Source organism: Propithecus coquereli, unplaced genomic scaffold (genome assembly GCF_000956105.1).
Source record: "Propithecus coquereli isolate 6110/MARCELLA unplaced genomic scaffold, Pcoq_1.0 Scaffold14, whole genome shotgun sequence".
NCBI lineage: Eukaryota > Metazoa > Chordata > Mammalia > Primates > Indriidae > Propithecus > Propithecus coquereli.
The window spans coordinates 16,655,612-16,666,836 of NW_012138302.1; the positions used below are offsets into that span (position 1 = coordinate 16,655,612).

General features: G+C 37.6%; 1 protein-coding gene across 1 annotated transcript in view; it reads right to left on the reverse strand.

The window, feature by feature from the left end:
* Positions 1–7,291: 7,291 nt before the first annotated feature.
* Positions 7,292–11,225, reverse strand: part of LOC105806272 (chromosome unknown open reading frame, human C1orf185) — an 8,738-nt gene continuing 4,804 nt past the window's right edge. The window contains exons 2-3 of the mRNA XM_012639348.1: positions 8,777–8,813; positions 7,292–7,638 (exon numbers count right to left, since the gene is read on the reverse strand). Coding sequence (XP_012494802.1) covers positions 7,292–7,638; positions 8,777–8,813 — 384 coding nt within the window. The remainder of the gene's footprint in view (positions 7,639–8,776; positions 8,814–11,225) is intronic.

The window sequence follows — 11,225 nt, forward strand, 5'->3', positions numbered from 1 at the left end:
CATGCTGAGTTAGTTACTAGAGCCTTGTAGTATAGTTTGAAATCTGGTAATGTGATGCCTCCTGATTTTTTTCCTTTTGCTTAAGATTGCTTTGGCTCTTTGGGCTGTTTTCTGGTTCCACACAAAGTATAAAATTATTTTTTTCTTGATCTGTGAAATATGACATTGATATTTTGATGGAGATTGCATTGAATCTGTAAATCACTTTGGGTAGTATGGACATTTTAACAATGTTGATTCCACTAAACCATGAGCATGATATGTTTTTCCACTTATTTGTATCATCTGCGATTTCTTTCCTCAGCGTTCTGTAGTTGTGTTTGTAGACATCTTTCACCTCCTTGGTTAAGTATATTCGTAGATATTTTATTTTCTTTGTAGCAATTGTGAATGGTATTGAGTCTTTGATTTGATTCTCAGCTTCACTGTTACTGGTGTATAGAAATGCTACTGATTTGTGTACATTAATTTTGTAACCTGAGACTTTGCTGAATTTAGTATCAATTCCAGGAGTCTCTTGCTGGAATCTTTGGGGTTTTCTAGGTATAAGACCATGTTGTCTGCAGAAAGCAATAGTTTGATCTCATCTTTCTCCATTTGGATACACTTAATTTCTTTCTCTTGCCTGATTGCTCTGGCTAGGACTTCCAGCACTATGTTGAATAGAAGTGGTGACACTGGGAATCCTTGTCTTGTTCCAGTTCTTAGTGGGAATGCTTTTGACTTTTCCCCATTTAGTTTGATGCTGGCTGTGAGTTTGTCATATGTGGCTTTTATAATTTTGAGATATGTTCCTCTAATGCCTAGTTTGTTGAGAGTTTTTATCATAAAAGCATGTTGAATTTTGTTGAATGCTTTTTCTGCATCAATTGTAATGATGATATGATATTTGTTTTTGCTTCTGTTTATGTGATGAATCACATTTATTGATTTGCATATGTTGAACCATCCATGCTTCTCTGGGATGAAGCCCACTTGGTCATGGTGGGTTATTTTTTTGATATGCTATTGAATTCAGTTTGCTAGTATTTTATTGAGAATTTTTACATCTATATTCATAAGGGATATTGATCTGTAATTTTCTTTTTTTCTTGTGTCCTTTCCTGGCTTTGGTATCAAGGTGATACTGGCTTTATAGAATGAATTGGGGAAGATTCTCTCCTTCTTGATGTTATGGAATACTTTCTGCAGAACGTGTGCCAGCTCTTCTTTATAGGTCTGGTAAAATTTGGTTGTGAATTCATCTGGTCTTGGGCTTGCTTTTGCTGGAATTTTTTTTATTGCTGCTTTACTTTCATTGCTCATTATTGATCTGTTCAGGAGTCCTGTTTCTTCCTGATTGAGTCCTGTGAGGTTGTGTGTTTCCATAAATTTGTCCATTTCCTCTACATTTTCAAGTTTGTATGCATAGAGATTTCTGTGGTATCGGTTGTGATATCTCCTTTTTCATTTCTTTTTTTTTTTTTTTTTGAGACAGAGTCTCACCGTGTTGCCCGGGCTAGAGTGCCGTGGTGTTATCCTAGCTCACAGCAACCTCAAACTCCTAGGCTCAAGCAATCCTTCTGCCTCAGCCTCCCAAGTAGCTGGGACTACAGGCATGTGCCACCATGCTGGCTAATTTTTTTCTATATATTTTTAGTTGTTCGATTAATTTCTTTCTATTTTTTTTAGTAGAGACGGGGTCTCGCTCTTGCTCAGGCTGGTCTCGAACTCCTGAGCTCAAACAATCCGCCCGCCTTGGCCTCCCAGAGTGCTAGTCCTTTTTCATTTCTAAATGAGATAATTTGAGTTCTCTCTCTTCTATTCCTGGTTAATTTAGCAAGTGGGCTATCAATTTTGTTTATTTTTTGAAAGAACCAACTTTTTGTTTCATTGCTCTTCTGTACAATTTTCTTATTTTCAATTTCAATTAGTTCTGTTTTGATCTTAGTTATTTCTTTTCCCCTGCTGGTTTTGGGCTTGGTTTGCTCTTCCTTTTCTACTTCCTTGAGACATGTTGTTGGATTGTTAATTTGTAATTTTTCTTTTTGCTGTAGTCATTTAAGGCTATGAATTTTCCTCTTAGGACTGCTTTTGCTGTATTCCATAAATTTTGATAGCTTTTGTTCATGCAGTGTTTTCCTAATTTCATTTAGTTGTCTATCCATATTTTCTTCCACTTCATTAAGCTTCTTTAAGATGATTATTTTGAATTCTCTTTCAGGCAATTTGTAGATCTTCATTTCTTACTTTTTTTTTTGAGACAGAGTCTTGCTTTTGTTGCCTGGCCTAAAGTGAGTGCCATGGCATCAGCCTAGCTCACAGCAACCTCAAACTCCTGGGCTCAAGCGATTTTCCTGCCTCAGCCTCCCAAGTAGCTGGGACTACAGGCACGAGCCACAACACCCGGCTAATTTTTATTTCTATTTTTAGTTGGCTTGCTAATTTTTTCTATTTTTAGTAGAGATGGGGTCTCACTCTTGCTCAGAGCTGGTCTCGAACTCCTGAGATCAAGCGATCCTCCCGCCTTGGCCTCCCAGAGTGCTAGGATTACAGGTGTGAGCCACCACGCCTGGCCTAGATCTCCATTTCTTTAGGTTCAGTTGATGGAATTTTATTAGTTTTATTTAGTGGTATCATGGTTTCCTGATTATTCATTATCCATGTAGTCTTGTACTGGTGTCTGTGCATTTGAAGAACCAAGCACCACTTCCAGTCTTTACAGATCGGTTTCAGAAGATTAAGAACTTCTGCTAGATTCCTGAGTTAATGGAATTGCCTCTGGGATCATGGTCAAATGGGGTTGGAACTGGATCACATGGCTGCTGCTTTGTCTGCAGTGGGGTCTTCAGGCGGTGGACCTGTTATCGGGGGGGTTCTAGTGGCTGTGAATCCTGTTTGGTTCCTGAGGAGATGGGACTGTCTCCAGGACCTTGGTCCATAGGGCTGTGCTGGAATGAAGGTCCACCTCAGGGTCTGTAGACAGTGGGCCTGTTACTGGGTATACAGTGAGGTATGGCTTCCTCTGGGTTCCTGGGAAGCTTCATGCTGTGTCACCGGGTGGGTCTCTTGGCAGGTAGTACTTCCCTGGTCCGTGGTTCCATGGCTGAGAGGGGATGGAACCAAGTTGCAGAGGTATCTCAGGGGCTGCAGACAGGCATTTCTCTCTCTCTATGTCCCTGTGCCACTGGCAAGAATGATCTCTGACCATTGCTGGGAGGGGCTGGAGCCAAGTTTCACAGCCATTTCAGGGTCTGCTGTGGGACTGAGGTTGGTAAGCGTGCCCTGGGAACTCAGGTGAGCTGAGTTCTCCTTCTGGAACCCTATCCTGCCAGCAGGACTGGTTTCTGACCACTGTTGAGAGGGGCTATAGTCAAATTTCAGAGCAATTTCTGGTAACGCTGCTGGGACTAAGGTCAGCAGGTCTGTCACTTGAGGTATGAGTGAGTGTGACTTCTGCCTGGTCCCTGGATGAATGATTCTGGTAACAGGATCAAAACAAAACAGGGCTCAGAGTTCAGTTTACAGGGAGATGAGCCATTTCCAAATCTATAGTCAGAGCCGTGGTCAGTGAGTCTGCCAGCTGGGTGCAGTTTTGCCCTCTCAAAAGGCCCTCCTCAGTCTTGGGCTGCACCAGTGTTTCACAGCCCAGAGTTCTTGTATGTGGATCCCAGAGTTCTTGTAAAGACGCTTTTGTCTGTAGATGGCCATGAAATTAATGTTGCTGTGGAGGGATATGAGAGATATGAGAGGGAAATCTCCTATTCTACTATCTTGCTGACAACACTTTGCTATTGTTTTTATTTCAAGGTTTTAAATATGGTAGCCAGGTGTGTTGGCTCACACCTGTAATCCAAGCACTTGGGGAGGCCAGGGTGGGAGGATGGCTTGAGAAAAGGAGTTTGAGACCAGCCTGGGCAACACAGCGAGATCCCATCTCTACAAAAAATAAAAAAAAAATTAGCTGGGCATGGTGGCGCATGCCTGCTGTCCTCATTTTTTGGGATGCTGAGGTGGGAGGATCACTTGAGCCCAGGAGTTCAGGGTTATAGTGAGCTATGATCACGCCACTGCACTCTAGCCTGGATAATAGAGCAGGACCTCATCTCTTATTAAATAAATAAATAAACAAGGTTAAAGTATAAATAAATGCCAAATTTATGATGGGTGGACTGTGGTTTGTACTGTGTTGACTTGGTTAAGCTAGAATTATGTTTCCCTGAATCCTTTTCCCTGTATAGTTCTGGGTTAAAGTTGACACAAAGAGGAATTTGTGCAATATTTGGAAGACATAATTTAAGTAGAAGCCATTACTCTGTGAAGGTCATCCTACTTAGATGTGGTCACAAACTACAGAGAGGCTAGGGGGTTCCAGCTTGTCCTCACTCCTCTGCCTTGTGTCTAGTTCTTCTTTCCAGTGTCCATTTCTTCCTCCCAACTTCTGATCATGTTGGCAAACAATGGCCCTGGGCCTACCACCAGGTGCTTGGCAGCACACTGTGAAAGGCAGTTGCTACTCAGAGGCACAGCTTCCCATGGACATTCCCACAAGCCTTTCTTCTCCAGTCTCATTGTGGCAGTTGGACAAGGTGGCTTCTCAGATTAACTGACTGGTAACTTCTCTGATTCTCTAATTTCTCTCCTGAACCTTCACTTCCTCAGCTCTTCCTATAATTATGTAAGATTTAATAAGTCCTATAATAAATTTCTTATCCCATACCTGATAGTGGTTATTCCCACATTGAACCTTGACTGGTAGAAAGAGGAGAAGTCTTGACGGAATTTGAGCCTGTTTCACCTGTTCCTGAGACCCAGTTACAACTTTGTGCTTCCTATATTTAGTTGTTCAAACATTATTTGGATTCCGTTTATGAAACAAAATTTTTTTCCTTAAGCTAATTTGCCTTGGTTTTCAGGTATAAATCAAAAGAACTGCAATTAATACCATATGGCAATGTTAATTATGGGTTTCTTGCATTTTTGCATGTCTGTGTATAGAGACACAAACTGCCATGTTCCAAACTATCTTTTTAAGGATATTTATATAGCAAACAACCTTGGAAGATATAGTAGCTCCCTCTGCAAAGGACAAAGGTGCAAAGGACAGCATGCTTTACTGTCCATTTAAAAATATTTGGTTCCTTAAATTCTTTCCTGTAATGCAGCCCACTGTCGGTGCAGACATTATCTGGTCCTCTTCACACTGCCCTCGGGAAACAATGTGAAAATGAAGATACTCTGCTATTGCTATAAATAATAAATAAATAAATAATAAAATGTCCTTTGTCTCTAACACAAGGGACATGAAACTGTTGTGGGCTAACTTGTCAGGTTGCATAGTGAAATCTCAGATCCTTATTCATGAGAATAAGATGATTTTAGACTGGTATAATTTCACAAGTACTGTTCACTGGGCTTTCAAACAGAACAATGTATATAGCTATGATATGGAGTAACATTTTAATACACAAATAAATATGTTAGGTTTTTAAGAAATAAATTCAATTTATTATATCATCATACCATAACAATTACTTTATATGCATAAATCTCTTTATTTCTAATTTGTAATATAAACAAGAATTTGGTATGGATGCTTTGGTTGTAGTAACAGAAACAAAACTCTAGTTTATGCAAAAAGGAGAATTTATTATAAAATTACAAGGGTACCTTAACAAAGCCAAGAACAACAGCTAAAGCCAGGCCTCGGGGATGGCGGCCAGTAATAGAAATCAAATCTTGCTAGCTTAAGCAAAAAAGGGAGTTTATAATTAGGATACAAGACTATCTTACCAAGTCAAGGGAAGGGATTATAGCCATGCTTCCTGAAGAGCTGGAGCAAGGGAATGAAACTGTTAGAAAGCCAGGAATCACACTCAACAAATGTCTCGGGTCACTTTTCACTTTGCAAATGCTTCATTGCTCTCTCACTGCAGATTTGCTGTTTTTACTTCCTAAGCCACATGGTGGGACATGGCAATCTATACATCCCAGTTTATATTTCTTCTATTCCAGAGACTAGTCAGAGCAAGGCTAGACTCTTTTGTCCCCAGCTCCAAATTTCTAGGGAAGTTTTAGGACCTCAACAAAATTAGAGATAACTTCCTTCTATGGGATAGGCAGTAAGATGGAAGTATCAGGACACCAAGAGACAGAGGCAATTAAAATTTTTGTTTTTACTGCTCCTTACAGAGCTCGTGCTGAAATAGCTTACTTAGATTTAGAGGTGGATGGAGATAGATGTGCCCAGAACCCATAGCACACTTTGTGGAAATGACCAGCTTCAAAAGAGAGAAATATTCTAATTCCTTTTAATATTTCCCTTGGGACAGAAATAATAGGCTTGGATAATGCTACTATCTTGGACAAGTTTCTTTGCATTTGTCCTAATAGATATGATTTATCTCCTGGGAAAGTATGGAAAGGTCTTAGTATGAGTAGTTTAAGCACAAAAGGTAATATTATACTTTGTTAATTAATAATTTTTCCCAAGAGAAAGATAAAAAGGGGTTAATTACATGGAGAATGTTTAAGAAAAAGGAAAAAAGAAAAGATTAATTACATGGTGGGTGTCAGAAATCCCTCACAACCATAAATAGAAATCCGACGAAAGATATCTCAGATTGGAGAGAAACTGATTGATCTAGCTTGAGTCAAGTTCCTATGAACCATCTTCATCATAGTAGGGTGAGGGCTCGGTGGCCATTCTGAGAAACAGAGATAGGAAAGGGAAAAGAAAATTATTTTCTGGATTCTTTACAGTGTTTTTACAGTGTTTCAGGCTCCCTTGCAGGAGCAAAATTATATGGCTTACCAAAAGCATAACATGATAATATATGAGTGGTAGGTGATTTATGTATTTTAAATTTAGAAGAGCTAATAGAAGTATTCCACCCAGCCCCACCCACATTGAAATAAAACTGAAAACATCAAAAGTATAAGGAAATGCTATAGGTGTTTTATTCAAAAATATATTATTTTGTGCTGAAGATTCCTTAAATTATTTTTCCTGTATGTTGACATACATTCCTATTATTTATTATGTCTTTTGATGAGATACAAAGAGTTAAACTTAATGTTCGTGATAGCACTCTAGTTCTTGCAATTTTGTTTCTAGCAATAACCAACAAGGAAAGTAGGACCATTCTGTGGTAAAGAACAAGAAAAGTAATATTAGCATGGACATGTTAAGAGACTCAGAAGCTAGTAATTCAGTTTTAACTTTACCCGATTTCAGTTAATACAAAATTTCAAAAGAAAAAAGTCATTCAATGTCAGGTTGAAGGTTTTGTATTTCAACCTCTGTGTTTCTTCATGAACATATTTCTTTAATGCTGCCATCTTTCTGATCATCATTTAGTGTCATATTCAGTACATTTTGACCAGATTGATCTAATGAAATGGTTGACAGGTATGAAAATACTTTTTCCATTAGCGGTTCCGTGAGAAAAGGCATTGGAGAGTTCTTTTTCACTAAAGAATCGTCAGAAAACCAGTCATCAGCTGCTTCTATACTTTGGCTGTAATAAGAATCAGATGGCAATGTTGATAAGCTTAATGTGACACTGCTGCAATTTGTTGCTGAGCTAGTCTCTGAGGGGTCACAAGTGACCTTTTCTGTTGCAAGGCAGAGTTCATCTTTAGAGTTATCTTTAATTGCTGTAAAAAAATTAGATTTACTCGATTTACTATGAATATTACATATTCATAAGCCAAATCCTAATTATAAGGACAATGTTATAATGGGCAAGATAATGCTATAAAGAAAAACCTCAGTTGCTATCATCATCCATGCAATGTTACTTGTAATTAGGAATTAGCAATAGTTTCATAATACTCAAGAGTAGAAAAGTTTATTCTAAATAAAATCAACTGTTTTCACAAGCACATATGCCAAGTAGGCTAGAAATCTCAGTTCTGAAATGTTTCTTAAAATTAGAAAAGGCAGATAGTTTCTTAATTATTGATAGCTAAATATTTCCTTATTAAAAAAATCAGCTAAAAAAACACACACCTCCTTGAACAGGCAGATTACAAAATGTTTGGTCGGCATTGGGAAGGGCCTATGAATTGGCTCTATACCAATAATAGTAACAAACATTCCTATAGAGCCTTATAATTTGCAGAGCATTTTGATATACTTCTATATCTTATTTATGCTCTCAACAATTCTGTAAGGTAGCTATTATTAGCACCACTTCACAAAAGAAGAAACAGATTTAGAGAAATGACCCATCACAGATCAGATACAAAATGAATTTCAGCCTAGATTTTTATTACTCTAAGTCTTATGTTTTTCCCATTATATTACTTAGTCTTTATACTTGGCATTAAAAATGTCAAGTTTTAGAAAATATCACATTGATATACTATCCTAAAGAATGTTTTATAATATTTTACATATTAACTTTTAATATTTTCCACACTAATTTTTAAAGCTGTTTTAAATACCTTATTATGTTTTATATTCAGGATTTCTAAAATTATGTAGCAGGTAATGTTTTGAGGGACAAAGACATGTGTCTTTTGACCCTGAGGCATCACTATATGGCATTGACTATGACACCTTGGGGTATACATAAGAGATAAAAATAAAAATTTCACATTTTAAGATATGACATTGCAAGTTTTCTTTTTCTAAAAAGCAGATGCCCATTCACATACTAATAAATTAATGTTTCCCTTAAATTTTCATGGCATTTAAAATACTTAGATAACATTTAGGATAGCCTCTTGATTCGTTAAGATTGCTAAAGTTGATTAAGATTTCTTCTAATAAATTGTTGAGAAAAAGTACCTTTTATACGTGCTGCTTCCTGTTTTCTTTGCTCCTCCTACATAAAAAAGTTATTTGTATTTAAAAAACTGAATAGCTTTTATATAACATTTGATATATTTATATGAGAGTAATAAATTTGAACACCATAAATTTTGATGGGAAATGTTTTTTCCACAATATGAATTTCTTTCACCAAAATATGTTAACAGAAAAGGAAAAATGTTGAGGTATCATCCGAAGAGAATTTGGATTGGCCCAAGAAGACAGTCTCCAGGAACTACAGTTCAAACGGGATCACTTCTCTCCATCCTCACTAACTTAGAGTCATTAGGTAGAACTAGAGAGGGCTAACAAATAATTAGAATTCCTAGACTTATTTAATTAACTAACAACAACAATAACAAAAAAGTGAATTCTGGCTGAAGGCCTTTATAAAAATGGGAATATTCTTTTAAAGCAAATCAAACATTGCTTAAACAATACATTCCAGATGCATTCTGGGAAGTGTAGTGGAATAGTAGTTCTCAAACTTTAGGGTATTAGAATCACCTGGCATGCTGGTTAAAATTCTGATTCTTGAGCATAATATCAGACCTTACCAAAAAAGAGTCTCTGGGAGGGCTTGGAAGTATGCATTGTAACATATCCTGCAAGTGATTCTAACTCTGGTTTTCCTCAGTCTACTAAAGAAACAATGGGCTAGTGTACGGGGTGTTTGGGATGGAGTGGGGTAAGATGAAGCTGGAGACATAACATTATCTCTTGTGTTCTGGGGGAAAAGCAGTTAATGCTCTGTGCTGATCTGCATTGTCCTGTCTCCCAGAAAGGCTTACTTGGAACACATATAATGCATTCTAACACGTAAACACTTTTCTCAAAACCAACTTCGATTCTTTGTCATTTTCACCCTTTATTAACAAATGCCGGTATGGGCTTCTGAACTTACCTTGCCTGGAATTGGGACCAATTCATTTTGTGACTCCTGTATAAATCACATTAGAATATTGCTTCTCAGACTTTATTGCACTGAGAAATTATCCTGGGAGCTTGTTAAAATGCAGATTCTAACTCAGTAGGTCTGAGGTGGGGTCTGAGATTCTACATTTCTATAAGGCTCACCTAGGTAATGCTGATATTGCTGGTCTGGGAACCAAAGAATAAGGCCCCAAATTCTATCCAAACTAAGGGGATGACAAAAGAGGCATTCTTACATACTGCTACACAGGCATAGGTAGAATTTTTTTGGAGTGAAATTTAACAAACCCACTTCTAGAAATTTATTATGCCAATGAAATAATTTTGGTTTTGTGTAAATATTCAGTTACCAGATGTTCATCCAACATTGTTTAGCATTTTTTAAAACCTGCGATTTAAAATTCCAAGTGTAAGGAAATAGTTAAATGCATTATGATACACAGATGGTAATACGATGAATATTCTTTTAACTATTACAAATGATTCTATATGTCGGTAAGGAGGAACTAAAAAAATGGTGGGAACATATCAAAAAGATAGAGACACAATCTTGAAGAGGTGCCTACTAATTAAATTTGGGAAAATTTGAACATCAAAATAATGACAATAATTGATTATGATCTTCTGAATAAAATAGTAATCCATGAGTCCATAGTGATAATAAACAAATAAAATAAGGGAGAAGGGAGAGCCACTCCCTGACATTCATAGAAACACAAATGACAATCGTGGACAGGAGAGGTAGAGTTGGAAAACCATCATTTTAGTACAGTTTAGTAAAGATGGGCTCAGGCATGAATAATTTCTATAGCTAGAAAGTAAACTTGATAAGGAGAAGGATATTTGCATGGTTTCAAAGTGTCTCCATACAGATTGCTTATTAATTGCAAGTGTAAAAATAGGAATAATATAGTGGGGCAAAAACAGACATTATCTTGATTGTGTGATCAAACTAAAATCTCTAATTAAGGACAGACAAACACTGTATGCCTTCAAATGTGATAAACTAGGTGGGGCATGGTGGCTCACACCTGTAATCCTAGCACTTGGGAGGTCGAAGCAGGTGGGAGGATTGCTTGAGGCCAGGAGTTCACGATCAGCCTGGGCAACATAGCGAGACCCTGTCTCAACAACAAAAAATCAGCCCGGCGTGGTGGCTCAGAACTGTAGTCCCAGCTACTTGGGAGGCTGAGGTAGGAGGATTGCTTGAGCCCAGAAGTTTGAGGTTGCAGTGAGTTATGATGGTGCCACTGCACTCTAGCCTGGGTGATAGCAAGACACTGTCTTGGAAAAAAAAAAAGGGGGTAAACTGAATCTGATCACATGGAAAACTCAAACTAGGAATAACCTACTATTTATGAAATAATTTGTTTGTATTCTTCAAAATTGACAATCTCATGAAAGACAAAGAAAGGCTGAAGAATCGTCCCTGATTAAAGAAGACTGAAGAGATGTGACAATTAAATGCAAATGTGATTCTGGACTGGATCCT